The sequence below is a fragment of the Brassica napus genome, chromosome A8, assembly GCF_020379485.1.
Source record: "Brassica napus cultivar Da-Ae chromosome A8, Da-Ae, whole genome shotgun sequence".
In the NCBI taxonomy this organism is placed as follows: domain Eukaryota; kingdom Viridiplantae; phylum Streptophyta; class Magnoliopsida; order Brassicales; family Brassicaceae; genus Brassica; species Brassica napus.
The window spans coordinates 16,134,439-16,161,356 of record NC_063441.1 but is presented as its reverse complement, the minus strand read 5'-3'; the positions used below and the strand labels follow the sequence as shown (position 1 = coordinate 16,161,356).

Genomic DNA, 26,918 nt, shown 5'->3' with positions numbered 1-26,918 from the left:
AAGTAATCCCACTTTGAGATGAAAAGACACCTTGTTTAGATGAAAAGTTGCAACTTTGACATTATTTTTTTCACCATTTTATTATTAGTAGATTAGTGAAAATTTGATTTGAAAAATGCATGGGAGAGACTATTTATAGATTTTTTAAAGCTTATTTGAATAGTCACAACCCTTCAATATGAGTAGTCACATTCTTCTAATACTCACAACTTCTCACTTTTTAAAAGATACTAGTGAATAGTCACAACTTTTAGACTATTTTTAGAATGACACAACCTTACAACATATAACTTTTAGAAAAGACACAACCCTCTACACATATTTTTCAAAAGACACAACCTTTCAACATAATTGAAATTCACAACCTTAGGAATTAATTAGAAAAGACACAACCTTACAACATAGAACTTTTAGAAAAGACACAACCCTTTACACTACTTTTTCAAAAGACACAACCTTTCAACATAAGTGGATTCACAACCTTAAAAAATAATTGGAAAAGACACAACCTTCCAACATAGAACTTTTAGAAAAGACACAACCCTTTACACTTCTTTTTCAAAAGACACAACCTTTCAACATAAGTGGACTCACAACCTTTAGAATTAATTGGAAAAGACACAACCTTCCAACATAGAACTTTTAGAAAAGACACAACCCTTTACACTTCTTTTTTAAAAGACACAACATTTTAACATAAGTGGACTCACAACCTTTGGAATTAATTGGGATTGCTTGTATACAATTGTGTCTTCATCCTTTTTAAGTTTTTTCATATATTTTTTCACATGATAGTTATCTTCAACCACTTTTTGAACAAAATGCAATTTTTTTTTGCATGATATATAATTTCTTTTCCTATTTAAAACATAATATTAAAATTATTAGTTTATAATTTTAAACAATTATAATTTATATGTTGGTAATTGTTATTTTGTATATTTATCTACCTGTTTTATTTATTGAAAATGAATATTCAGAAAATTTAATATTGTAATAAATATATGTTGATTTACGTTAATATGACCCGTGTCATTTATAATATTTTTTTTAATTTTTGAGAGAGTTATTATAAAATACCAATACTTATTATATAAACTAACATATTACTTAAATAAAACCAATATTTTTAAAGTAATCCCACTTTGAGATGAAAAGACACCTTGTTTAGATGAAAAGTTGCAACTTTGACATTATTTTTTTCACCATTTTATTATTAGTAGATTAGTGAAAATTTGATTTGAAAAATGAATGGGAGAGACTATTTATAGATTTTTTAAAGCTTATTTGAATAGTCACAACCCTTCAATATGAGTAGTCACATTCTTCTAATACTCACAACTTCTCCCTTTTTAAAAGATACTAGTGAATAGTCACAACTTTTAGACTATTTTTATAAGGACACAACCTTACAACATATAACTTTTAGAAAAGACACAACCCTCTACACATATTTTTCAAAAGACACAACCTTTCAACATAATTGAAATTCACAACCTTAGGAATTAATTAGAAAAGACACAACCTTACAACATAGAACTTAGAAAAGACACAACCCTTTACACTATTTTTTCAAAAGACACAACCTTTCAACATAAGTGGATTCACAACCTTAAAAAATTAATTAGAAAAGACACAACCTTCCAACATAGAACTTTTAGAAAAGACACAACTATTTACACTTCTTTTTCAAAAGACACAACCTTTCAACATAAGTGGACTCACAACCTTTAGAATTAATTGGAAAAGACACAACCTTCCAACATAGAACTTTTAGAAAAGACACAACCCTTTACACTTATTTTTCAAAAGACACAACCTTTCAACATAAGTGGACTCATAACCTTTGGAATTAATTGGGATTGCTATTATTAGTAGATAAATATAAAGATGTGTTTCTAGAGATGGTTAATGTACACATAGCTTAACTGTAAGACTTAACTAACTATACCAGAAAACTCTAAATGTTCACAAGTCTCTGAAATGAAATTAACTCCACTCGGTGACGTTAAAATAAAGTCTCTGAAACCTCTTGTTTAGGATGCAAGCTTCCGACAACATGCCAAACGTGATATTATAATCTCTCAGTAAAAGCAGTCCTACTGCGTACGTCGAGGTTAGAGTGTCTAATTTGTTCAGCTTAAAAGATCTAAATTTAATGTGCTTTCTTTAATGAAGCTTGTGTGTATTCTCCAATACATTACAAGAGATTTGCCATGATGAGGCTGGTAAAAAGTTAAGATGGAATAGTAAATTAAAAGGGACATGTATAATGTGAACACTGAAAATAAGTAGGAAAAAGGCTAGGAAAAATTAAGGCATTTGAGAGATGAAGTAAATCTTTGAACTATATATCACTTTATTGACTATAACAAAAGATAGTTAGGAGGAAGTACATTATATATAATTTATTTTCCAATGTACTTTAAACCTCGGACCATCCCCTTTATCTGAACTTTATTTTATTCTTCTTAGTTTATTAGTTGATTGGATGTATATATTCGTGAAATCATCTTCATCTAAGAAGAAAATATTCGTGAAAGCAAACCTCCACTTTACGCTAGACACATTATACGCTAAAAACTAAATGACCATCAAAGAAAGTGAAAAATCAAACTTAGAAATATTTTTTTGTTTTTTTTTGGAGAGAGGGGGGTGGGGGGTGTTTTAATTTTACTCTCAATTTGATATCACTTTTCAAATTTACCATTAAATGATAATTATTTTTATACATACTTTAAATTTGTGATAAAAATATTAAATTAATTTTCCTAGATCATTTATAAAAAGGTTAAGAATAATTTATAAAAAATTTATAAAAGTTTCTCAAACCCACCCCTTAAATACTAAACATTAAAAAATAATCGCTAAAACCTAAATCCAAATGTTAAGGTCTTTTTAATTAAGCATATTTTAAAAACTGGTAACTAACTTAAGATATTTTACGCAAGTTCTCAAATACTTTTTAGTACTTTAAACTATAAAATATTTCTTTGAGAATATTTATCAAAGAAAGTTGAAAATAAGTTCTGTCTTAGACAAGAAAATACAGAAAAAAGTCGGATAACATTGAGCTATTTGTAGAAGAAAAAGAACATTAAAAAGCGAAGTTGAATGATGAAAAGTGTTATAGTTTGGAGAAAATGAAAGAAAAGAGATAAGGCATAAGATTCCATTAAGTGAAACTGAAAGGTTGGATAACATTGGAGCTTGTCATGCGTTTCTAGTGTCTATAAGTTGGGTGGTACGTTTATCGTTTCGTTTCAAATATTCTTCCTCTTTCTCCACCTTTTCCCATTTATCACTTTAGTTTTATTCCCACATATTTATCGTCTGCATCTAGGCTAAACACAAGTACAAGATAAAAATACAAAAATGAATGAAGGGACGTGGAACTTATAATCCACAAATACAAACTAATTAGTCTGTATGTTTTAACTTAGATATTGCCCACAGAAGTCACCATTTAAAAAAAAACTGCGAATATAACTATCTCACGAATCTATAAGTATCGTCGAATTACTATGATGGTGAATGGGACGTTGTGTCATGTGTGTACCGTCAACTTTATGTTTGTTCCATATGGAGTATTTTCAGATATTTGAGAAATTTTGTTAAATCAATAAATGCTTGTTGCATTAATTTATCCTCATCAACTTGCAATCTTGCGATACCAAAAAATTTCTATAAACCCGTCAATAATAAGTTCGTCAATCCATAAAAGGAAAAGCTTGAACTGCTATAATGCTGAAAGAACCTAACAAATTAATTGCAACTAATTTATGTTTTTTGTCAACTTCCTAATTTATGTTTTATGTTGATATTTTGGAGATATTTTGGAGATATTTTGTTAGATATTTTGAGAAAACATTGTTAGGTATGAACAATTCTGTGGGATTGTATGATGAAGTTTATTTCACTTTGAAAATAAATAACAAAATACATTTGTGACATGTTATCTAATCAATTTGTATAATTTTTCTATACTTCTTTCACGTTATAGAATCAAATACCATAAGTCTGTAACTTCGTATATTTATGTTCACTGAAAGAAAACCAACTTGTAAATTTCTCTGCTCGTCTGAATTGACCCATAGTGAGTCATCCTTATTTGGGGGCAAAGGAGAGGAGACCATACATCTTTCTTTGACTTTTGACTAAAATGTTGAAGATTTTTACATTTACCACTTTTTTTTTTAATTTGCATATTCTTCGTGACTATTTAAGAGTGTGATTAATGTTTGGTACTTTTAGCGAGAATTATTCAGTTGAAAATATGATTGCTTTCATTTCCACTAAAACTGTATCATTAAAGTAAAAAAGCATTTTACTTATTTTACTCTAATTACTGTACATTCAAAGATAAAATCATTTATTTTGCTCCTTACAGTTTGGGTAGAACCGTAGAGGAAAATTGTTGAGCTGGTTTCCCTTTTCTTACTTTACAACTTTTTACTCTCATTTCTTTTACTTTTTGTTACTCTAGGTGCAGCTATAAGTAGTAAGTACCAATCACACCCCAAATATTACAGTCAGTAAGTATACTGTCTACACACTAAATTTTGCTCACACTAGATTGGACTTACAGTTTTGCTAACCATCAAACAAAATAATACTTGTGCCCTTACTTTTTCATAAAGGAAATAACTTTGTTAACAAAAATTAATTTGTAGTTTAAGCCATTTGTCGGAAAAAGATAAACGACCAATCACTTGCTAGATACTTTGCAAAACATTACACGGAAATTAAGGAAATAGTACATACTGTCCAGTTCCAAATAATCTTTTGAGTCTTTATTCTTTTTTGGGTTCTGTGCTCACACGGATTCACATGACCAACTCTTTTGTCAGTGCTCATGTTGTCTAAATCAATTAAATCATGGAGTATATTTTTAAACTAATCTTATGCAAATTGTGAGTTTCTGGGAAAGAAATTAACATGTCGTACTTGTAAACACGCATCGGACTGATTCAGATTCAGAACAGTGTTACAGTCTTACAGAGGATAAAAATCGAAGTAACTAAAAGACCCCTAGTTAATTAATACTTATACTTTTCTTAATTATTGCCGATAATTTTTCACAAATTTGTAAAATAGAGAAAGTAAAAAAGAACGTTTTAAGGAAGAAAAGAAGGAATATTGGCGGAACTGAACTGTGAAGGATGTTGATGACGAGGAGGCTGATCTTTGCCATGAGTCTCCGCCGTGGAATCGTGGTGGCCACACCGATCACACTTCACCGGAACCAAAATTCTACGACAAGAAGGACACGACGACCGAGAAGTCAACCACTTATCTATGCACGCCACGTGGAAGGCGTGTCTGCATAAGGGTAATATCCTGATCTCTTCTCCGTCTGAAAACTCCATTAAGCATATGGCGCACTCGGAGGTTGATTCTCCCTCTCCGGAGGAGGAGCTCGGCGAGTCTGCGGCGGTGAAGGTTGACTTAGGGAGGGACTGAAGCGCTTTTTTCTTGAGACCTTTGTTCGGCGGCGGAGATTCTCCTACGGCGGAGGAGTTAACGCCGGCCAGACGGCGGATCCAGGCGCATCGAGCTACGGCGGCTAAGCCGGCTACGCATATGAGAGCGCAGAGAAGAGCTGAGAGTATCACAATCATGTCGGTTTCGGCGGCTAGTATTTCTTCCGGCGGTGGCGGCGCCGACTCAGTTCCAAGGAATCTAGAGGAGCGTGTCATGTTGTTTGAGTTGGAGTGTTTGGAGAGAAAGATGAAACGTGAAAGTGGTGAAGATAAAGAGGAAGAAAGAATCTGTTGTTGTTTAGAGAGGAAGAAAGAATCTGATCCAATTAGTAATAATAGACGCACACATACACATCTATACTTATATACATATATGCCTAATTTGCAGATAATTAAATAGTATAAATAGATAATTGTTAAATCCATGTCATATCGATAGAAAAGTTGTATGAAAAGGAAAAAGTAGTTTTACAACTTCTACAAAAGAATTGAAAAAGGAGACTGAAGTATCCATAAAGCTGAACATATTTGCATCTTTACTAAGAGTAAAAGATTGATTTATCCAGCTTGGATGTTTTAAAATCTTTTTTAATTTGTATAAGGTAATTGTAGTATATTATTTTAACTTTGAATATTTAGGTGTGTTTTTTCATCTGGAGGTTTTTATTGACTGTATTGTTGGATAAAAAAACAAAACTAATTCATGGTTATCAGAAAGTACACTATTTTTACAAAATGATAAATAGTTATTAGAATCTCTAATAAAAGTTACATGATGACCAAAAATATCTAAAACATCCTATGTAAGTAACATGAGATCTTAGAAAGTTAGGAACATGTGTCAACATAAATACGGTGGTTCCAATTAACAATTACTATCAAATAAAATTCATTTTAGATATTAATAGATTTGGAAATATCGTAATCGTGTACCAAATCATCCCCATAATTATAAATAAGAATCAAATTGCGATTTGCCGTATACTATTAAGAAACCAAGCAGAGAAAAGATAGGTGTGGGCACTCTTTATAGGTCTAGTTTGACGAACTCATCATGAAAAGGTATAAGTTACTTTTTTACCTAAACCTACTTCGACTAGACTCTTTATTCACTTATTCTCTATTTTCAATTCACTTCTTCTCTTTGGCATCGAGAAGAATACCAAAAGATATGAATACGTGTTTGACCAAGATGGATTGGAACTTACGAGACTAATAACAAGTTTCAAATGAATTGTACACTTGCAATGGAATAACCCTTGGTGTGTGAATACGTGTGATGTGAGTCTTAACGTCTTTTATTGAACCACTAAAACTGAAAAAAAAGCAAACCGAGTTAATAAACCAATGATTAAAATAAGCATACACTCACACACAGGAACAAAAAGAAAACAAACAATAATGGAGGAGGCTGGAAGCATTAACTATAACATTTTAAAAGGGAAAACAAGAAATAATGGAAAAATGTCAATTATATTGAAGATATGAGCATCAATGAATTGATCCATATTTTCTGATAATGCCTATTTTTTTTAAAGCTGGATAATGATGATATTACAAACTATAAAAAATATTATTAGGTGTTCAAAAAAATAAATATATATTATTAATTTTATAATCGACAATTTCACCAGTATTTTTTGAGAATTAATGTCTGGCTACACCACCTAAGCGTCCTATAAAAATTTTGCTTGACGATATTTTTTACACCATACTGAAAATCTTTTGTAAACATTTTCTTCATTAATTTGCTTATTCATATTTTTTAATTTCAAAATCTATACATTCTTAGAAACATTAATGAACTTTTAACTAGAAGAAATTTATCATTATTTGTTGTTTGTTTTACACATGTAGAAATGCTAAAGATGTTGTCCTTTGTTTTGTTTAAAGTACGTGTTTCTATAAGTAAACATGTATCCTTTTGTGTATGGACAAGGATCAATACAACACGAGTAGATTGATCTTACATATAAAATGATAAAAGTCCATGCAGTTACAGCTAAACCAAGATATAACTCAATGCATATATCAAATATAAAAAAAATGATAAGAGGAATCGGGTGAATGGTCCTTTTGGACTCTGTTGAAGTACCAATGGCTGACAAAACATAAATGCCCATAAAACGCAGTTTGAGACTTCAAAGAGTTGAGTTGAAAAGAAAAGAAAAAGACTTCAAAGAGTTGAACATGCAAAGCCATAAACGAGTCAAAGTCATGACCTCATGCTTGTTACGTGTACTATATGTGCCCATGTTCGTAACGCAAGCTTCATGTCATTGTCGGCGCGCAAACTTGTGCTGACTTTTGAGTCGTGAAACGTTAGTGTCAATATAAATACATGGCGTCACATAACGATCGATGCAACTGCCATGCCGTTATTATAGAATAGATGGAGTATGGGTTTTCTTTTTCCATTAGTGAGCCCAAGTAATAGCCCAAATTTAAAAGCTTTCACCATCTTATTGCTACTGTTTCATTGAGCTCCAAAGTTCAAACCTCAAAGCTTTGCAGTCATCATTAGGAATAACGTAGAGATTGTATCTGTAGATGAAAGTGGAAACCAAGATTCGGTTTGCTTGTTTCAATGAGCTCTAAAGCCTATTTTGATCGTTGGAAGAACTTGTGAAATGTGTGGTATTAGAACTTAGATAGCTAGAGTAAGCAAAGTAATATAAAGTTCGTTCCTTTAGCTAACCTACCAGATTCTGAGCAGATTGCTATTGGAGGAGCGATAGGTCAAAATACTATTTTGACAGACATGGGGACTTAAAGAGGATCAAGAGGTTGAAGTATTGGCCAATGGATTGGTTACTGGTTGATAAGGACAAGCTTCCAGAAGCAAAGAGTTTGCAGAGTTAGAAACGACCTACTGCTCAACATTGCTTGGAAGTTGGAACATCCATGGATGAATGTAGTAAGTACACAGGAAAATGCACGTAATGTAGAATCACAGATGAGAATCTTGCAGATCAAAGGGTGAAAGATACTCAAATATATGATGATGATGATGGCGAAGATAGAAGATTGGGTTTTGAGATGGTTTCTAGTGAAGATTGGTGGAAGGGGAGATCTAAGATGAGCCAAAGACTTACACTCAAGGAAGTGTTGGAGAAAGATGTAGGGCTTGATGATGATTTGCCTCCTTCTTACATAAAGGGTTGTGGTTTGGTTCAGAGACGTAGAGAAAAGATTAAGGCGGCTAAGTTGAGAATTGATGCGATACAACATCCTTGTGACAAAGTTAGTGGAAGTGAGTTGTGTTTGGAGCTTGAACATAGTAGGAAGAAAAGGAAGAGAGGGTCTGAAATTGATCAGGAGGATTTGGTTATAGAGACTTTGCTCTTGCACAATGTGAGTGATGAAGAAATTGAGAAGGGGTATTACAAAGTTTTGCTAGGTTTGCATGTTTTCAACTAAACTAAAAACTGAATCAGTTTTTCTTACTGTTATTGTTAATAGTATTATCTACTAATAATAGCAATCCCAATTAATTCCAAAGGTTGTGTGTTTTTATAGGAATTTTATTTTTGTCAAAGGTTGTGTTTGTTCATTAAAATGTCTTTTGATTAAAAGTTGTATCTCTTCAAAATGAAAGTATTGTTAAAATTTGTGAATAAATGTTATGTTGTGACTTTTCATCATAAAATGTATATTAATTAATTTTTTTGTTTAAAAGTTATATATTACCATTATAAAAGTGTTATTTTAAATAACTAATTAAAATATGAAAATTTGTGGTTATTCATATGATTTTTTATAAAAAAACATATTTTTATGAAAAGACGCATCTTTATATATATATATATATATATATATACAATCTATAAGAACTAATGGAATGTTTAAGATGAAAATTTGCATCATTTCACAATTAATGTGAAAAGTTGTGAAAAATGTCACAAAAAGTTGCATCTTTCTATTAATATCTACCTATTCATACATTTTCGATTTGTAAAAGTCATATGGTTGCAACTTTCTATTATTGTTATACATACCTATTCATTTTTAACCCTTTAACTTTTGAAGTGTTGCATACTTTACCACACGTACCTTTTCAAACCTATTTAGACAATCTTGGATCAAAATTTTATAAACAAAAAATTGAATGCTCGATGTATCACACATGACGTGACCAAAGGAATTGTCTCCTACACTTTTATGAATCTCGCTGATCATGAAGTTAAAGCCAAGGCTCATAACCATATCTTCCCAAAATAAACCCTACCTCCAAACTATTTTCTCTTTAATCTCTTACTGTCCCTCTCTCTCTCTCTCTCTCTCTCTTGGTCAAAGGTCATTAATGTACGAAAAGTGTAAAAATCTCTCTTTGTATAATATGCACGTGTATGGAACAATTTTTTGCTATGAATGGGGTGCGTTAAAAAAATCTCTTTGTTCTACTTTTTTGTTTCCTCTTAGATCAGATTATGAAAAAAACACAATAACCGTTTCAAAACCTTATTTCTTATACAGTCTTTTTTTTTCTCATACAGTTTTCTTTTGTATCTGTATTTATCTCTGCAATTTCTTACTCTAGTTTCACCCTTGATTCGTTAATTACAGGAAAAACTATTAAACCAATGGGTGATTATTTTTTTTACTTGAAGGGACATATCTCTTTTTAAAAGTTTGGGACTGCATGGGAAGGAGATGGAGGGATCAGGGAATCACGTTTCTTTTTTGCCAACTAACAATCTTTGTTCTCATATTACTTACAGATATTGGTATTTTCCCAAGTTTTCTTACAGAAGTTAATTATAATGTTTTTCTACTCGATTTTCATTGCGCTTTTCTATTTTTTGTTGATTGGTGTTTGATGTTTTGCCAGAATAACTTATCTGAGAGTAGCTTAGTCAAATTCTACTGATGTCCCTTTTCATACTTGTATGTGTAACTAATTATGATTGATGCAGAATTGTTCGAACAATACCCAGTTAGGTTTGAATGGAAAAGGGGAAAAATGGTTGGCTGAAGAATTTGATTATTAATTTTAGAAAAAATAGAATTTGATTATTTGTTCCCAGAAACTTTTTTTTTCATTTTGGTGTAAATCCCATAAACTAATTGTTTTTGTTACACTGATTTATGAACATGCCGATATACTGACTAATTTGTTTTCGTTACACTGATTTATTTTCAGTGAGCCATGTTCGTTTGATACTTTTTTCTCCTTTTTGATGTCTTTCGTTTGATACTTCAATTAGAAACAGTAGTACATGTTTTTTCATATATTTATACCATACCTATGATAGTAGTTAGTTCTTAAAATGTGTGTGTTTCTACTAAAATTAGTTCGAAAAAGTTGTGAAATTAATAGATAGTATGTAACTATAATTTGTGTCTTTTCATTATAGGTTATATGTTTTTATTTTTATATTCTTTATAGTTTGAAGAGTTGTATCTTTTTTAATTTTAAACTACAAATTAGTCTTTTAAAGATGTTAAAATGCCAAATAAGATAGTTACTGTTTTAAAAAGTTTCTATTCTTTGATTCTTTAAACATTAGGAAAAAGATGTGTACCAAAATATTTGACTGAATAAAATTTAACATTCATTTTAAAAAACTCAAATTAGTATCTTTCTATAATTATTAATTTTAAGAGTTGTGTCTTTTTATTTTATTACAAATTATTTTTTAAAAGTTGTTATAATATCTCAATAAGTAGTTTTCTTTAATTATTTTGTCTTTTAAAGTATTTTTAGTAATCATGTGTCTATTTCAAAATAATTTGTAATAATACTGTTTTAAAATAAGTATTAAAAATCTGAACGGTCGTGACTATTCATATAAATTTTTGAAAAACTATAAATAGACTATGTACATAATTTATCATCATATGTACAGTTACATGATTACAAATTCTTAGAAGATATAACAATGAAACGGCGTCAACAAAAAATAGTATAAAATTTTTTAGGATAGTAAAAAAATCTAAACAGGGGAAGTTATTGATCTTAATTTCTTCAACTAGACGAGATGTGTTTTTTCCTTTATATTCATGTATGTTCCATGAAGACATGATGTCATATACTTCCATACGCTTAGATTATATATAAAAAAATCAAGATACATAAGTAAATATATGTCATTATATTCAGCGAAATTTGCTAGCAAGCATCGTTGAATATATTTAATTTTAGTTGATATTATGAGATTAAAACCATCCAACTTTTCATTCTAGTGTCTTCTCAATGCGTGTACAAAAATATAAAGTTTTTGAATCTTTCTGTACTTACTTATATATTTATCGATTGTATACAATACGACTTTGTACCATGCGTATAACGTAGTTCTACAAGATGGAATTTTAACAGTTTTTTTTATGCATAAAATACTATATATTAAATTGAGTTTGCAACTTTTATTTGATGTCAATTAGCAAGTGGTTTTAATAATTTCTTTGTATTAATAATAGGAATCCAAATAAATGTTTAAGGATGTAACTTTTTTTAACATTGTTTCTTTAAGAGTTGCATTGGATTAAAAGAAATTATTAAAATGTTGAAGTGTATATGTTTTTCATCTTAACAATGTGTCTTTTCATCTTAAAAATTATATTGGTTTAAAATGAGTTGTCAAAATGTCTAAAATGTATTTGTTTTCATTTTAACATTGTGTATTTTCATCTCAAGGGTTTCATTAGTTATATATTAAAAACATGTCCTTTCATCCTGAAACTCACTTTGATTTCAAAGAAGTTGTTAAAATGTCAAAGATGCGTCCTTTCAAACATTTCATGGGAAGTTGTCAAATATATAAACATGTAGCTTTTCATCATAATAATTGGATAGACTAAAACATTTTCTTTTATACATGAGTTTAATTACACTTAAATGGATGTAGATTATTAAGGATTAAATTGAATATTTGCAACCGCTTAGGTCATCATTGCAATTGTTTGGTGAACAGTTAGTTGCAAGTGATTAAATAAAGCATTCTAACTGTTGTGATTGCAGTTCTGTAGTGATGAACGATTACAATATTTGGTGATGAATCATTGCAATTGTTGGAGATTGTTACTTTAGTGATAAACTATTGCGGCTTTTAGTGATATATATTGAAACCTTTAACTAAGCATTGCAATGTTTATTTACTCCTTTATATAAAGAATTGTAAGCATTAAAAAATCACAACTAAAAAACCACAACAACTATAAATAGATTAGAAAAAAGAGATATTTATTGCAGATCATTAAAATATTTGAAAAAGCACGTAAATATATGAAGAACTCTATTTATTGTTGTATCTTAACCTAAGCCTAGAAAATTTTATTGAGAAACTATTAAATTCTAGAGTATTTATATCTCAATACCCACTTTAACTTCAAATTTTACTATTTAGAGATCCAATAAATGACATCAATGATTTTTTTTTTAAAAGCAAATCCATAATTTATAACTTAATTATTTAATTATTACATTAGTTTAATATAATAATTATAATATTTTTTATGAGAATTCCACAAAATTTTAAGACAATAATATAAATGAAACGGATCATGTCATCATAAGTCAATATACATTTATTGTGAAATCTATTTTTAATATTTAAAATACATTTTGTTTTTGTTAAATGGTTTTAAAAATACATTTTTTAGCAAACATGAAAATAGTAATCCCTAAAACAATTGTAAATAAGTGTGGAATTAAAAATATATTTTATTTGATTTTTTATAAAATGAGTTCCCGTGCGATATCGCACGGGTTTCTTACCTAGTAATTAATAATATCAAAGCATGCATAAAAAGCTCTAAGAGACCATTCAACATTCCATGAAAAAAGGACTATTAAAAGCCCCAGAAAATATAAAATAAAATAAAGTCTAAAACTGCTTAAGGCTGACTATGAAATCTGTTTCCTTTTAATCTCTGATAAATAGAAGTTTTCTTGACCATTAATCAGCCTGACATGTCATAATCTTCAACATGATCATAAAGGTTGTAGCTTTCAAAAAGATGCTCATCCCCTGCAAACACACAAATCACAACAACTTCATTGATTGTTGCACAGACACAACTCACAAGCATTCTTGACCATTCATATGATGTCTTTTTTTTTAAAACTTACTTGTGTTTGATTGGACTCCTAGCAAGTGAAGATCAGAGCTCATCTCAGGGCTCTGGAAGCAAAGATCTTCAGCCCTAGGACTAGTGGTAGTTGTTGTCCCAATGATACTGTTGTTATTTCCATCAGGAACAACAAAAAGACTCTCTGGTCTCTTTCTCTTCTCATTCAATGTCTCAGTTTCAGTCTCTACCTCACCCTCACCATTTTTGTTGTTAGAAGAACCAACACCACAGTGCTGCTTCCTTTTGGAACGAGCACGCCGGTTCTGGAACCAATTGCAGATGTTTTGTTCAGCAATCTGACCGTGTTGGCTAAGCTCTTCGGTTAGGTCTTTGATCTTTTGCTTGCTCGGTGTTCCTGTGTCTTGATCGAATAAACGCTCTAGAATCTGAAGCTGCATTGGCGTCGGAGTCCACCTCTGCCTAGCTGTCATCTTTTGACAAATACTTGTGTCTGTATATAGACCTCCCATCCTCCCTCCTGTGTTAGCACCAAAGAGACAAATGAAAAGAGAGTTGCTGAAGTACAAGGGCCAAGCAGAAACTCAAAAACCTAAACTAAACCGGAAATGGAGTTCTACAAGAACCTAAGCTAAACCGGTTCTTGAATTTCAGATTTAAACCGGTAACTACGCCAAGAATAAGGAAGAGAACCTGCTGCAAGATCTTGTTGAGAAGTGAGGGTTTTGTGCATCTCAACGAGACGTTCACAAATGGTGGCGTAGATAGCAATCTGTTTCCTCAGAGTTTCAAGCTGCTCGTCGGTCATCACCTTCATTGGGTTGGGTTGCTGCTGTTTATCCAACTCCATCATCTCTTTTGTCAAAGTTTCGTCTCCTCTTCACTCTCTTTTGTCTCCGTGTGAATGAAGGAAACAGAGGAAGTACTGGATTTTTATATGAAGTTTTAATATTAGTGCCAAGTAGGGGTGGGCACTTTACCCGATATCCGAAGTGGCACCCGAACCCGATCCGAAAAAACCGAACCGAAATCCGAACCGAAGTAGCAAAATACCCGAACGGGTATTGAATAAGGAGAGATTGGATACCCGAACCCGAACGGATAATACCCGAACCCGAATGGATATCCGAATATAACCGAACATATGTATAATTAACCTTATGTTTCTAGTTTATATCTCTCATTTTATATAAAATATTTATATTGATACTACACATAATTTAAGTTCATATGATATACATACAATTACGGAAAAATGATTTGCTACTCACTTAAAATGCATGTCAAGTTTTTTATTTCAAAAATTAACAAAAAGTTATATCCAAAATTTAAAAAAATAACTAAATTAGTGCCTTTTTAGTTTTAAAATGTTATGTCCAAATCTATTAACCATTCAATCTATTAAAAATAAAAAATTAGTTAACTAAAAGTTATATTTTTAAATACAATAAACTTGAGAAATGAAAATTTTAATTTTTTTTTTTCAAAATCTAAATATCCGAACCCGATCCGAAATAACCGAATCCGAACTAAAAATACCCGAACCCGACCCGAAGTACAGAAATACCCGAACGGGTTCTAGACCTCTATACCGAAATACCCGAAAATCCGAAATACCCGACCCGAACCCGAATGGGTACCCGAACGCCCACCCCTAGTGCCAAGAACAAAAACGATAAAGATATTTTAAATAAAACGGTAATATGAAACTTAAGGAAACTATCTGAATCAAATGGTTATTTAGTTTCCTAAAGTAGAAGTTGACCGTTGGAGGATTTGATTCGTAGTATGTATAGTATAACAGTTAAAATGCTACTTTCCATAACTGGATATTTACAGTATTTCAGTGAAATATTACATTGATGATAATCACACATTTTGCTACAGAGATTAGGAAATGGAACCGAGTTTACAAGAAAGATAATGCGGTTTGTCACGATAGAATCGTAGCATCGGTGGCTGCGTCGTCATCTCCAAAGGAAAATAAGGTGAACAACATTGACTCTATAGCTTTATGTAACATACAAAAGAATACTACTCTTTTCTGTTGCGCTCGATTAATCTTCACCGTCCGTATATTCAACAGTGTCCAGATTAATTCTTGTAATTGTGTTAATAATCTGATTTTACTTTCTTCGTGGCTGCATGATAATTGGAGGAGCCAATTATTTAATCTTGCATCAATATTATTTTCTGCCTAATTAATTTTTAAATATTATTCTTTCACCCTTTGCATTAAAAATACTACTAATTGATGAACTCATTCCTAATTACATACTGATTTGCACATGGTGAGATAATGTATAAAATATTATATAACCGAACTGTAAAACTTATTTAAGAAACATATTTTTATTGTTACGCTACAGAATTAAAAAGGTTCCAGTACCTTTTCTTTAAACCTAGATGGTCCAGTACAATTTACATATAATCAAACCAACACATAAAGTCTTTACATTATATGTCAACATAAAACAAAAAAGTCAACACCCGTCCCACACTTGATCTTATATCTTCTCTTACAAACGCGAAAGATTCGAACCTGCGGGAAAATAAGACACGATGACTGGAGCTCTCGGAGATTTTGGTTTCTCCAAGGACAAGACTTTCGAGTTACTATCATTGGTTGAGCTAATCTTTGCGCTGGATTTTGGAACGAAGCAACCAAAGAAAGACGCCAAGGGAGACATGTTTAGAGTTTTTTTTATGATGTTTAGATTTAGTTTCATGATATGTATTTATAAAGACAAAATCAGGGTTGAATATTCTTGGACAAATTTCTTGGAAGTGACCTCTTATCTTGCTCGCCAAGCTTTGCCCTTTTTTATTTTAATCTTTGACAATTCATGCATAAGTTTGACTCTTAATAGTTAAAATATATGGCAAAAATGGACCAACTATTCAGACCATTATCATGATGTTTTGTAGCCTTATTTTCCAGAGTTTTAAGATTAAAATTAGGGGCCATCTTCTTCATATCGCTATTCGGTTACGTTTTTATTGAAACAAGCCAAAACAACTTCAAAAAGACAGCTTCCAGAGCCAAGAAGAATCAATAACCTCTTGCCACTTTCGTCTTCCAATTAAAAAGTCTGTCTCTTTTCTTTTAACAGAACATCGAATACATTAGTAAGTTAGGAGTTCCCTGAAGTGTTTTGGACCTTTTGGTATCTAGAAATGTTAGTCACGACTCACGACTCACAAGTCTAACAGATCCTAAGCCAACTTGGTTTGATTTTTTTTTTTTTTTTGTATCATGACTTCTTGTACTTCTTGCTGTACAAAGATCATATTTCTATACCAAATATTAAATAATTCAAATCAATCTGTGGTTAAGAGTCTCAAGACTCAATACCTTCAATAGTGACATGACAATTTTTCCTTTTTATGGAGAAGAATCAGATGTTGGTGAGGTAATAATTATTATTATTAGTAGCTACACTAGTTAATAAAGTTATAAGTAGTCTAGTGGTTTGGCTTTACTTCGATTGAGGCTTTGGTTATGGGTTTGAACCCTTTGAGAAACATGTTTTTGTTTTTAATTTCAAAATGACATCGTATGGATTTGACAAAGATTAGAAACAGAAATTAACACTGTTAACCATTTTAATGGTGTCTTAAAAATGGTTTAGTTAAAATATGTTTGAGGTTAAAACCGCTAGTCAAAATATGTTTGAGGTTAAAACCGCTAGTCAAAATAAGTTGAGTCTTTAAAGTGTCTACGAGAAAGTTCATGCATTTTTCAACTAAATTTAAAAGTTGATGATTTAAATGACATTTTCACCTGAAATTAGTTAGTGCATACTGTATAGGTGTGTTCTTCTTCTTGAATGGTCCTGTTTGTAATTAGCTCGTGCTTTGAAAATCTACAACGACTCTGTCTGACTAAGAGATGAACAAAGATGCTCATCTCCTGCAAACGCACAACTCACAGCAACTTATCTGATTGTTTGTATAGACACAACTCACGAAAATGTAAGGAAACAGAGGAAGAGAAAGGTAAAGGCAGAAACAAGAAAAAAAGATATATTTTTATATCTGAAATTTTATATTAGTGGCAAGAACAAAAACGATAAAAGATTTTAATATAAGGGTAACATGAAACTTAAGATCATACCAAAAGAACATGAAACTTAAGGAAACTATTAGAATCAGATGGTTATTTATTTTCCAAATAAGAAATTGACCGTTTGTAATATGTGTATTTACAGTTAAAACGACTACTTCCATAACCACAGTTTTACAGTATCTTACTATGATTTTATGTCGTTGAGAGGACATGGTTATTCATATATGAGTGAATAGAAAGATCAGTTAAATAACTTAGTGTATGTGCATTTCAATGCAAAGCTGTTTAAGAAACTGAAAAAAAAATCAGATAAAAATGATGATGTGATCTTTGATGATAGTAAGACAATACAATGGAAGATTGGCATGTCGGATGTGTAAAAGGCATAGATAATGATCTTAACTTGATGTTTGTTACCCAAGCTCCAAAGGATAAGAAAACTATATGACGATGAATTGAATCTGAAGAAAAGAGAAAGAGGATCAATATATTCCACTCTTCACTGAATTATAAACTGCTTAGTAAGGTCAGAGTAAAAAACCGTACGGGTATGATCGTATGGCAAATGGCGTCTCAGTGTCTAAGTGATGCAGAGAATATATTTAGATATATTTCAAATATTATGTTTATTTAATTTATTATTTGTTTAATTATTTATTTTAATTAGTTGGAATTATCTTTAAAAAAATTAATAGGTTATAGGTTATTTGATTTTCATATAAATATGTTTTTTTATGTTTAGAGTTGTAATCAGTTTTCATGATAATTTAATAAGAAATTGATATCTAAATGAGCTTTATAGCATGGGTAAGAGTATTTTTTTTTTTTTTTTTTTGGTAAAATGTTAAGATTATTATACCAAATTTTCTTTTTTTTTTTACAGAAATACGAAGAAGACTAGAAACGGAATTGCAGAAATTAAAACTAAACAAAGCATCTATAATGAAAATGCACTTTCTATTACAAAGAAGAATAGCCTAAGAGATGAACCGGAGGTAACGTAGAGACGATGACCCAAAGGAGAAGTGTGAGGGGACTAAGCTCTCAGTTGCCGCGAGCTCCCAGAGAGAAAGGCGGCTCAAACCTTGAAACAACGGGTAAAGACCTACAGCTTCCAAGAGACTCAATCATCAACACAACCACAAAGAAATACATCACGATGCTGCAAACCCATTCAACATCGCCCCACCGGCAGCACGAGGAGGAGTCCACAGATAGGCGGTGCCGTCGTGCGGGACGGTGGATAGGAGGTAGTTTGGCACTCGGTTCTCTTACTAGTTCGAAGGTTGCTCTTTTCCGGAGGAGGTGTGCCCGATATGTCTCACTGATCCTCTTGTTCGGTGGGTTAAATGGGTGTATACGGTCTTGGGTTTGATCGAACTGTATACTCCGGGTAAGAGTATTTTGATCAAACTGTAAGGATCTTTTGATAAAGTGTCAGAGTAAGATATTGTTGTCTTAGTTGTCGTTGTGTCTTTGGTCTCGGCTGTTGTATGGCTTTGTATTTGTCATCGTTTTAGTTTCCAACTTGATCGTCTGTGTCAAATTGATTTGTTTTTCTTTTAGGTTTCATTGTAGGTGTATGTTACAAGAGGTTCCTTACACATTTTTCTCAACTTATGGTGAGTATTTGATTTTTTATGGCGAAAAAGATGAAGACTGCAATCATTTTATTATTTTTATATGTTTTCAGGATTAAAATAATATTTTTTTTGTTTATCTCGTAAATTCAAAGTTATCTTGTTGTTTTTGAATCAGATGTTCTTTTGGAAAAAAAATCACTGCCCATCTATAAATATTTACATTTTTTTTTCTAATTTTCTATTCTTATATTTTATAGATGAATATGTTTACATTAAATCGTATAAAAAACTAAGTAATTGCCCAGCATACATGATTCCCACACAGAACAATTAACATTACTTTTTGTGGAATTAATGATATTACGGGTTCACTATTAGCATTAACGTATAAATAATTGGTGTCTGGTGAACTCATTCCTAATAACATAGCACTACTGTATATCTTAAGCACTATTCATGCCCAGGTCCATTCTAATGTCCCCTCTAGAAAACATATCTCTGGATTCACACTCTTGATCCTCCTAAGATTGATTAAATTAAAGGAATCACTATTATTTTATACAAAATATGTAAACGTTATTAATCTTTATTTGGATTGAATACAAAGCATATAATTTTGTTGCCAGACCTAAATATGATGTTATCAAACCTAGGTAGGTGGTCCATTACAATAACCAAACAAACAAAAGGAACAAAAAAAAAGTCTCACAACAAATATGCCAATGACCTTCCCACACTTCTTACAAACGCGAAAGCATTGAACCCACGGGGAAATAAGATACAATGATTGGAGCTCTAAGAGATTCAGATTTGCTTTTTGGCTTCTCCAACGACAAGCCCTTCGGGATACTACCATCGATTGAACTAATTTTTGAGCTGGATTTTGGAACAAAGCAACTTAAGAAAGACGTGAAGAGAGACATGATTGGAGTTTAAAGAGAAACGTTTGTGGGTGGAATCGTTGAGACAAATATATTAATTATGTGAATGAATGATTTTTACTTTCTTAGACCTATATTTATACTAGCTAGTTTCAAAATACGATTTCCTTTTCCTTTTAGTAAAACAAATCCCTATCCTATTAAAAACACTTTTTACTTTTCATTATCTTAAACGGGATACGTATTTTATTGTCGGGTGTAGCCTTTTTCTTATCTAAAAAGGTATAACACGATGGATGATATTTATAGGTTTAGTTTCATGTATTACTCTGTGAACGATATGTATTTTCTTTTTCTTTCTTTTTTTGTTCATTAAAAGAATATGTATTTATAAGACAAATTCAGCGTTAAATATTCTTAGACACATTTCTTGGAAGTGACCTCTTATCTTGCTCGCCAAGCTTTGTCCTTTTCTTTTATTATATACATGCATACGTTGACTCTTCTAATTAAAATATATGGTAAAAATGGACCAACTATTGATATCATTATGTGTACCCTCGTCTTGTCTCTCTTCATCAGTCTAATACGTGAATTCACTGTGTAAGTCAAGCAAAGAAGAAGAACTTTTGTAAAAGGATACTCTTATTCTTGGTGATACAAAACGAATTACGTGAGTGTTTATATAGACTGACGTAGAACAATCTAGAATAAGATACGCTCCTCATATACAGCTGTCTAGGTTGAGTCATCGGATAAGGATTCAAGTATACTGAAGGAGTTGCCGTTGCTCTCTTTGGCCGTATGGACGCTACTCTTGAGCTTGTTGCCTTCTGAATGGATATGTGGAGGCCCACTGAAGTCTGATCTTTTTTCACAAGTAATGTGGCTCACTCACTCACTGAAACAAGCATTGCTATGTTTTGTGTTGCTTAGGAAGAAGCAGCAGAAAAAGAACAATGAAGCAGCAATGGCGGTAGCTAAAAAACAGAAGAAACTGGAGACAGAGATGAGGAACATAGTGAAGATACCATCAATGTAGATGCAGATAGAAACCAAAAGATTCAGAGAAGAAAAAACTTCAAAAAAAAGATAGATAGAGAGCTTCCAGAGCCAAGAAGAATCAAGAATCTCTTGTCACTACTTCGTCTTCCAATTAAAATTCTGGCTCATTTAACAGAACATCGAACATATTAGTAAGTTAGGACCTCCATGAAGTGTTTTGGTATCTAGAAAAATATTTAGTCACAAGTCTTACATATCCTAAGCCATCTTGGTTTGATTATTTTGTTTTTGGTATCATGACTTCTTGTGGTACAAAGATGAAATTTATCTACCAAATATTTATTGATCCAAATCAATATGTAGTCAAGAGTCTCAATACTCAAAACCTTCATAAGTGCAATGACAATTTAAATTAATGCAATTAGTGTATGTGTGTTCTTATTCTTGATTCTTGAATGGTCCTGTTTGTTAGCTCGTGCTTTGAAAATTTACAACTACTCTGACTACAAAACAAAGACTATTGATTAACGTCTACCGTACAAAGAGGTTCGCAACTTCTTGAGTGTGAATGTCACACGTCTTTGACGAAAATTGAAAATGTGATATTGTTAAAGGTGCTCTGTATATGAACATCCGTAGATTGATATTTCGCTTTCGACCTAATCTGTCATTATTTACATGGGCAAGTTGCATTTTGTTGCCATTTTCATTGTTATTCTAAATTTTCTTTCTACAATTTTCCGATAAATTTATGGAAATATAAATGTAATTTATCTAAAGGAAATAAATTAATAATATTATGACATGCTCTCTTATCTAAAACTGTTATTAAATAATCTGAAGCTTTTTAATGTAAAAATTGATGATCAAACATGTTTTCAAGAAAACATGTTTTCAAGGAGGTTATTATGGGACAAAATGAAGAAAATAATTCACATGCACGTTGGTAAACAGATTCATATCTTTAATTTTCGTCATTGGAGAATTTGATGCAACCTTGTTTTAGAAACCACTTTTATAAAAAAAGTAATAGTATAAACTACATGGTCACTGAGGTATATGGAAAATAAATGAATAAATTCCACAAACACACTTACGTCCAAGCCGTGTGAGTGACTCACAGGCTGACTTTTAAGCATTTTTCTTGCACAAGGTAATGACCATTTTGTAAGATTCACATCACTGTATTTCATTTTTATTTTTTTTAATATATAAAATTATACTACAATAACGAAAAGTTGACTCCATTTCATGTTTTTATTATTAGTCAGTAGAAAGTTTAAAATACTTTTAAAAATTTTTAAAAAGTGTTCGAACATGTGTATTTTAGTAGAACTCATACTATTTCAACTAAAACAATGTCTCGTCTCAATTGGTGTATTTTGAGACCATTCAAAGTGAATAGTACATAACGTCACAAGTCTATATACAAATGGCAAGGACTAAGTAAGTAGATTAATTGTATGGTCTGGTCTCCATGACGAAAAAGATTGTGGATTATAATCCAGAGTTCCGGAATTGATTTTTCCAACTCTCCTAGAAAGAAAAGAATCAAATTATAAGTTTATAATTATGATGTGCACATAAGTTCAAGAATTTGGGGAGGCCATAAGACCGGCTCGTCTCCCTGGTTTTTCTTTGATGCTAGTCCCCTTTGTCTTCACCGCTGTGTCCGGATGAGTCTCGGCTGCCCTTGGTGTAAGTCTCTGTCCAGCTTCTTTATTGGTATTTCGGTTTCATAAGGTGTTGCGTTTTCCGTTTTGTATTTTGTTGTTGTTTAACGTGCTTTTAATTTGTTTGTTTCTTGTGATCTATGTAATTTTTGTAAAAAAATTCAAAATGGTATTAATATTTAACATTTTACCAACAAAATTCAAGAATTTATAAATTTCAAAAGTAAAACCAACTTCTCAAATACTTTTTTCAGACCGCACGATAATAGATTTGGCTAAGATGTTTTATTTGGTTGATAGCTTGTTGGCATTTTCGTATAAATATTTTATTAATTCATTTGAATTCAAAAAAAGGAACGCATAAAAAATGACACATAAGACCAAAACATGGTTGGGTCCTCAGACTCCTCTCCTTGAATAATTGAGTTACCCCTTCCACAATCTGCAGATGAACTCAATCCTAATATATATATCCCCTACAAACCCCACATAGTTCCTCCCTCTTTTTTGGTTTTCTTCTCACAAATGAAAACTCTCAAGTAGGTACTTGATCATCCACTAGCTCTTGTCTTAACTGGTAAAAAAGAAAGAAGAAGAAGACAACTATTGAAATGGGTCATTGCATTTCATCCCTTTCCTCTTCCTCTTCATCCAAAACAGGTCTCCATAGTCATGGTAATTAACTATTAATCTCTCTTGAAATTCTTCTGCAAGTTCTTGTTTTTTTTTTTTTTTTAATTTCTTTCAAGAACCTCTCAAAAGATTTTCAAGAACTTAAAAATACGTTCACTTTCTCTTATCTCTTTGCTTTTGTGATTACTCAGCCTCTACGAACAACCACAGTAATGGAACAGAGTTCTCATCGTCAACGACCACCACCCTTGCTACGACAAACAGCAGCGTCGGGCTGAGAAGCCAATTCTCCGAGGCTGCTAGCGAATATTCCGGCGGGATTATTGGTGATTCTGGTCTAATATTGGAATCACCAGCTCTCAGAGTCTACAGCTTCCAGGATCTAACGACGGCGACCAAGAACTTCAGATCAGATTCTATGTTGGGTCAAGGAGGTTTTGGTAAAGTTTACAGAGGTTGGATCGACACCAAGACTCTTGCTCCTTCTAAAGCCGGTTCCGGTATGATCGCCGCCGTCAAAAGATTGAACTCCGAGAGTGTTCAAGGATTTGCAGAGTGGCGAGTAAGATCTAATTTCTCTAGATTCCAACCCAATTATTTTTGCTATCTTGATTACTTCTTTGATGGGATATAAAACGACATTGACTTTCTGTTGCAGTCTTGCTGAATGATTAAAAGAAATATTAATTTATACTAATATAAATAAAACATGTTTGTAGCAACTCCAACCATGAAGATGTAAAGGTAAGATTGTTATTAATAAAGTATTAGTATTCTTAATATAAATTAGTTATGTAATTAAATTTAAACTTTAAAAGAACAATTAACCATCGACTGATGAGCATGTGGGGTTTCTCATCGGGTTCTTGCAAGTTGCAAGTGTTTGTTTGAGAATTACTTCTATTTCTTTCTTCTATTTTTTTTTTTAAATTTTTATTTCTGTGTTAGAGAACTCCATCTAAAAATTTTCGATGGATGTGCTGTAAATAATGGTGAGGTTTTTAAATTGAGTATCTACACGGCACGTCGGCAATATATTAAACTTTTAAGGAAAATCATTTATGTAGTTAAATATATTTTTTTAATTTAAAAATGTGTCTAACAGAGTACGACACTCGGTTTTATGGTTTTTTAAGATTAGAGCACACACAACGCGGTAGAACTTGTGTAAAGTTCTTACAATTTTAAAAAGTAATGTTTTTATTTGACGAAAATAACTAACTAGTGAAAAGAAGACAAGTAGAAAAAGAGTGTCTAAAATGTCAGACCAAAGATCTTTATTAAGAGCAATTTCATTGGGGGTTTTTTGCTCCTCTGTTCTTAAAATACATGTATGTGTATGTATATATTATATATACGTATGTAATTATGGAGTTCTAAGTTTTACGGGAAACTCAACCGTAAGTTTCTTACTTAATTATATTTTTTAGCCAGAACTTCTCACAAGAGCTTACCGATAATGGTGCTCTTAGGGTATCATTCATGTTAGGGTATGATTCATGTGGAGTTCTTATATGGGTCTCAAAGTATATTAACTCATACATATAGATTAAGTATTGTTTGGGAGATCTCGAAACTATGAAAACCCTTTTATAGCTTTGAAATATATACGTATATTTGAGAAGCTTGGTTGGAAAACCTTTTATTGGGGTTGTTCTACTCCTGAGTTGTGAGTTTTCATTGTTAGTTTTTTTTTTACAACTCATTGTTTTTTTTTTTGACATCAAAAGGTTTACAACTCGTTGTTAGTTATTTGATATTAGCTACATAGTATAATATCATAAAAGTTTTATTCATATATTACACTACAATTTAAGATTGGTATAAGTTATGGAAATCTGGATTCTTTGGATGGTCAGTTAGTAATATTTACTAGTTCTATATCTTTCTCGTTTACTAATCTGGATTCTTTGCTACGGTAATGTTCAAATTAAGTAAATAGTGGTTTTGTTTTGATTTTTGACAGTCAGAAGTTAACTTCTTGGGGATGCTTTCACACCCAAATCTGGTGAAGTTATTAGGATACTGTCGTGAAGACAAGGAGCTTCTGCTTGTCTACGAGTTCATGCCCAAAGGAAGCCTTGAGAGCCATCTTTTTCGACGTAATTAACAGCTCCTAATCATTGTAACAGATACTCTTTTGATTTACTTTGCGTGATCTTTATTGGTTCAGGAAACGAGCCATTTCCTTGGGACCTAAGGATCAAGATTGTGCTCGGTGCAGCTCGCGGCCTTGCGTTTCTACACGGCTTACAAAGAGAAGTCATATATAGAGACTTCAAAGCCTCCAATATACTTCTCGACTCGGTTAGTCTAGTCAAAACATCCCATATTATATGGTAGAATTATGACATAGTAGAATCTTTAATTGTTTTTTTTTTTTTTGCTAATGAGATTTAGTTTTAAAATGTTCATTTGCCCATGCAGAATTTTGATGCAAAGCTTTCAGATTTCGGTTTAGCAAAGTTTGGGCCATCACAAGAGAAGTCACACGTTACGACTAGGATCATGGGCACGTTTGGTTACGCTGCTCCTGAATATATGGCAACAGGTACGCTTAGAAGAAAAACATATATTAACCATAGTAATATTAGGTATGATTAGAATGACCGCTGAAACGAAACTAATATTTGATGATGTGGTTTCGGGTTTAGGGGATTACGAGTTTGGGCACCAAACCTAATGGTATTCAGAAATAAAAACAATAATATAACAAGATTTTTAAATATATAATCAAACTCGTGATCTTCAAGATTTCTCTTTCGAATGCTTAGATTGCTGTTGATAAAATACTTAACCGTTTTAGTTTATTTTCTTCATCTTCAGGCCATTTATACGTTAAGAGTGACGTATATGCCTTTGGCGTAGTACTACTAGAAGTAATGACCGGAGAAAGGGCATACAACCCAAAACGGCCCAAGGGACAAGAGAATCTAGTTGAATGGTTAAGACCAGAGCTCTTAAGAAAACACAGAGTGAAACATATAATGGACCAAGGAATCAAAGGTCAATACTCATCCAAAGTTGTAGCAGAAATGGGGCGCATCACACTCTCTTGTGTCTCGCCAGACCCGAAAAACCGACCGCACATGAAGGAAGTAGTCGACGTACTTGAACGCATCCAATGCATTAACGTTGTCACAGACTGTTCTTCGACTAAACCGACTGTTTCTAGCTCTTCTCGTTCCTCGCCACGTCACTATCAGTATGGCTATAGAGCTGGTGCCCCGGGGGTTGAACGGAGGAGACCGGCGGCTAGAACTTGATGTTATTTTTTCAACAATATATATGATATGGTTTTAGAGTCCTTTTGGTTATATTTAAAAATGGGAGTATTTATGATTAGTTTTGCAACAATATTCTCGAAGTGCTTTGTGTAGAATAGTGTATTCTTGTGTTTTTTGTGTGACATACTAGAGTTGCTCCACCGTTGCAAATATGCAAGTATGTGAAATTTGATCAAATATATACTGTATTTCTTACTACAGTTCTGAAAATCTCTAAAGTATTCATTTTCCCACGTTTTAAACTAATCTTAGAGTAAATGAGAACACATAAAT

The 26,918-nt window shown here is 32.0% G+C and overlaps 4 protein-coding genes across 4 annotated transcripts; 1 reads left to right on the top strand and 3 right to left on the bottom strand.

Annotated features, from left to right (window-relative positions):
- Positions 1–4,941: 4,941 nt before the first annotated feature.
- Positions 4,942–5,869, bottom strand: LOC106361280 (probable E3 ubiquitin-protein ligase ATL45). The gene is given in 3 exon segments (XM_013801008.3): positions 4,942–5,795; positions 5,797–5,820; positions 5,822–5,869. Coding segments are annotated over 3 exon segments (735 nt in total). The 5' UTR covers positions 5,855–5,869; the 3' UTR covers positions 4,942–5,117.
- Positions 5,870–13,210: 7,341 nt separating this feature from the next.
- LOC106359032 (WUSCHEL-related homeobox 13-like) lies at positions 13,211–14,422 on the bottom strand. Its single transcript, XM_013798795.3, has 3 exons — positions 14,208–14,422; positions 13,555–14,034; positions 13,211–13,453 (listed from the first exon to the last, which is right to left on the bottom strand). Exons 1-3 carry the CDS (start codon positions 14,365–14,367, stop codon positions 13,386–13,388), a joined length of 708 nt encoding a protein of 235 aa, XP_013654249.3. The 5' UTR covers positions 14,368–14,422; the 3' UTR covers positions 13,211–13,385.
- Positions 14,423–19,736: 5,314 nt separating this feature from the next.
- LOC106359862 lies at positions 19,737–21,495 on the bottom strand. The gene has a single exon (XM_013799485.3). The coding sequence runs from the start codon at positions 20,087–20,089 to the stop codon at positions 19,907–19,909; it is 183 nt and encodes a 60-aa protein (XP_013654939.1). The 5' UTR covers positions 20,090–21,495; the 3' UTR covers positions 19,737–19,906.
- A 1,571-nt stretch (positions 21,496–23,066) lies between these two features.
- On the top strand, positions 23,067–26,845 carry LOC106361281 (probable serine/threonine-protein kinase CST). The gene is made up of 6 exons (XM_048737373.1): positions 23,067–23,400; positions 23,550–23,920; positions 25,325–25,460; positions 25,532–25,665; positions 25,786–25,909; positions 26,185–26,845. Exons 1-6 carry the CDS (start codon positions 23,337–23,339, stop codon positions 26,622–26,624), a joined length of 1,269 nt encoding a protein of 422 aa, XP_048593330.1. The 5' UTR covers positions 23,067–23,336; the 3' UTR covers positions 26,625–26,845.
- Positions 26,846–26,918: the final 73 nt, after the last annotated feature.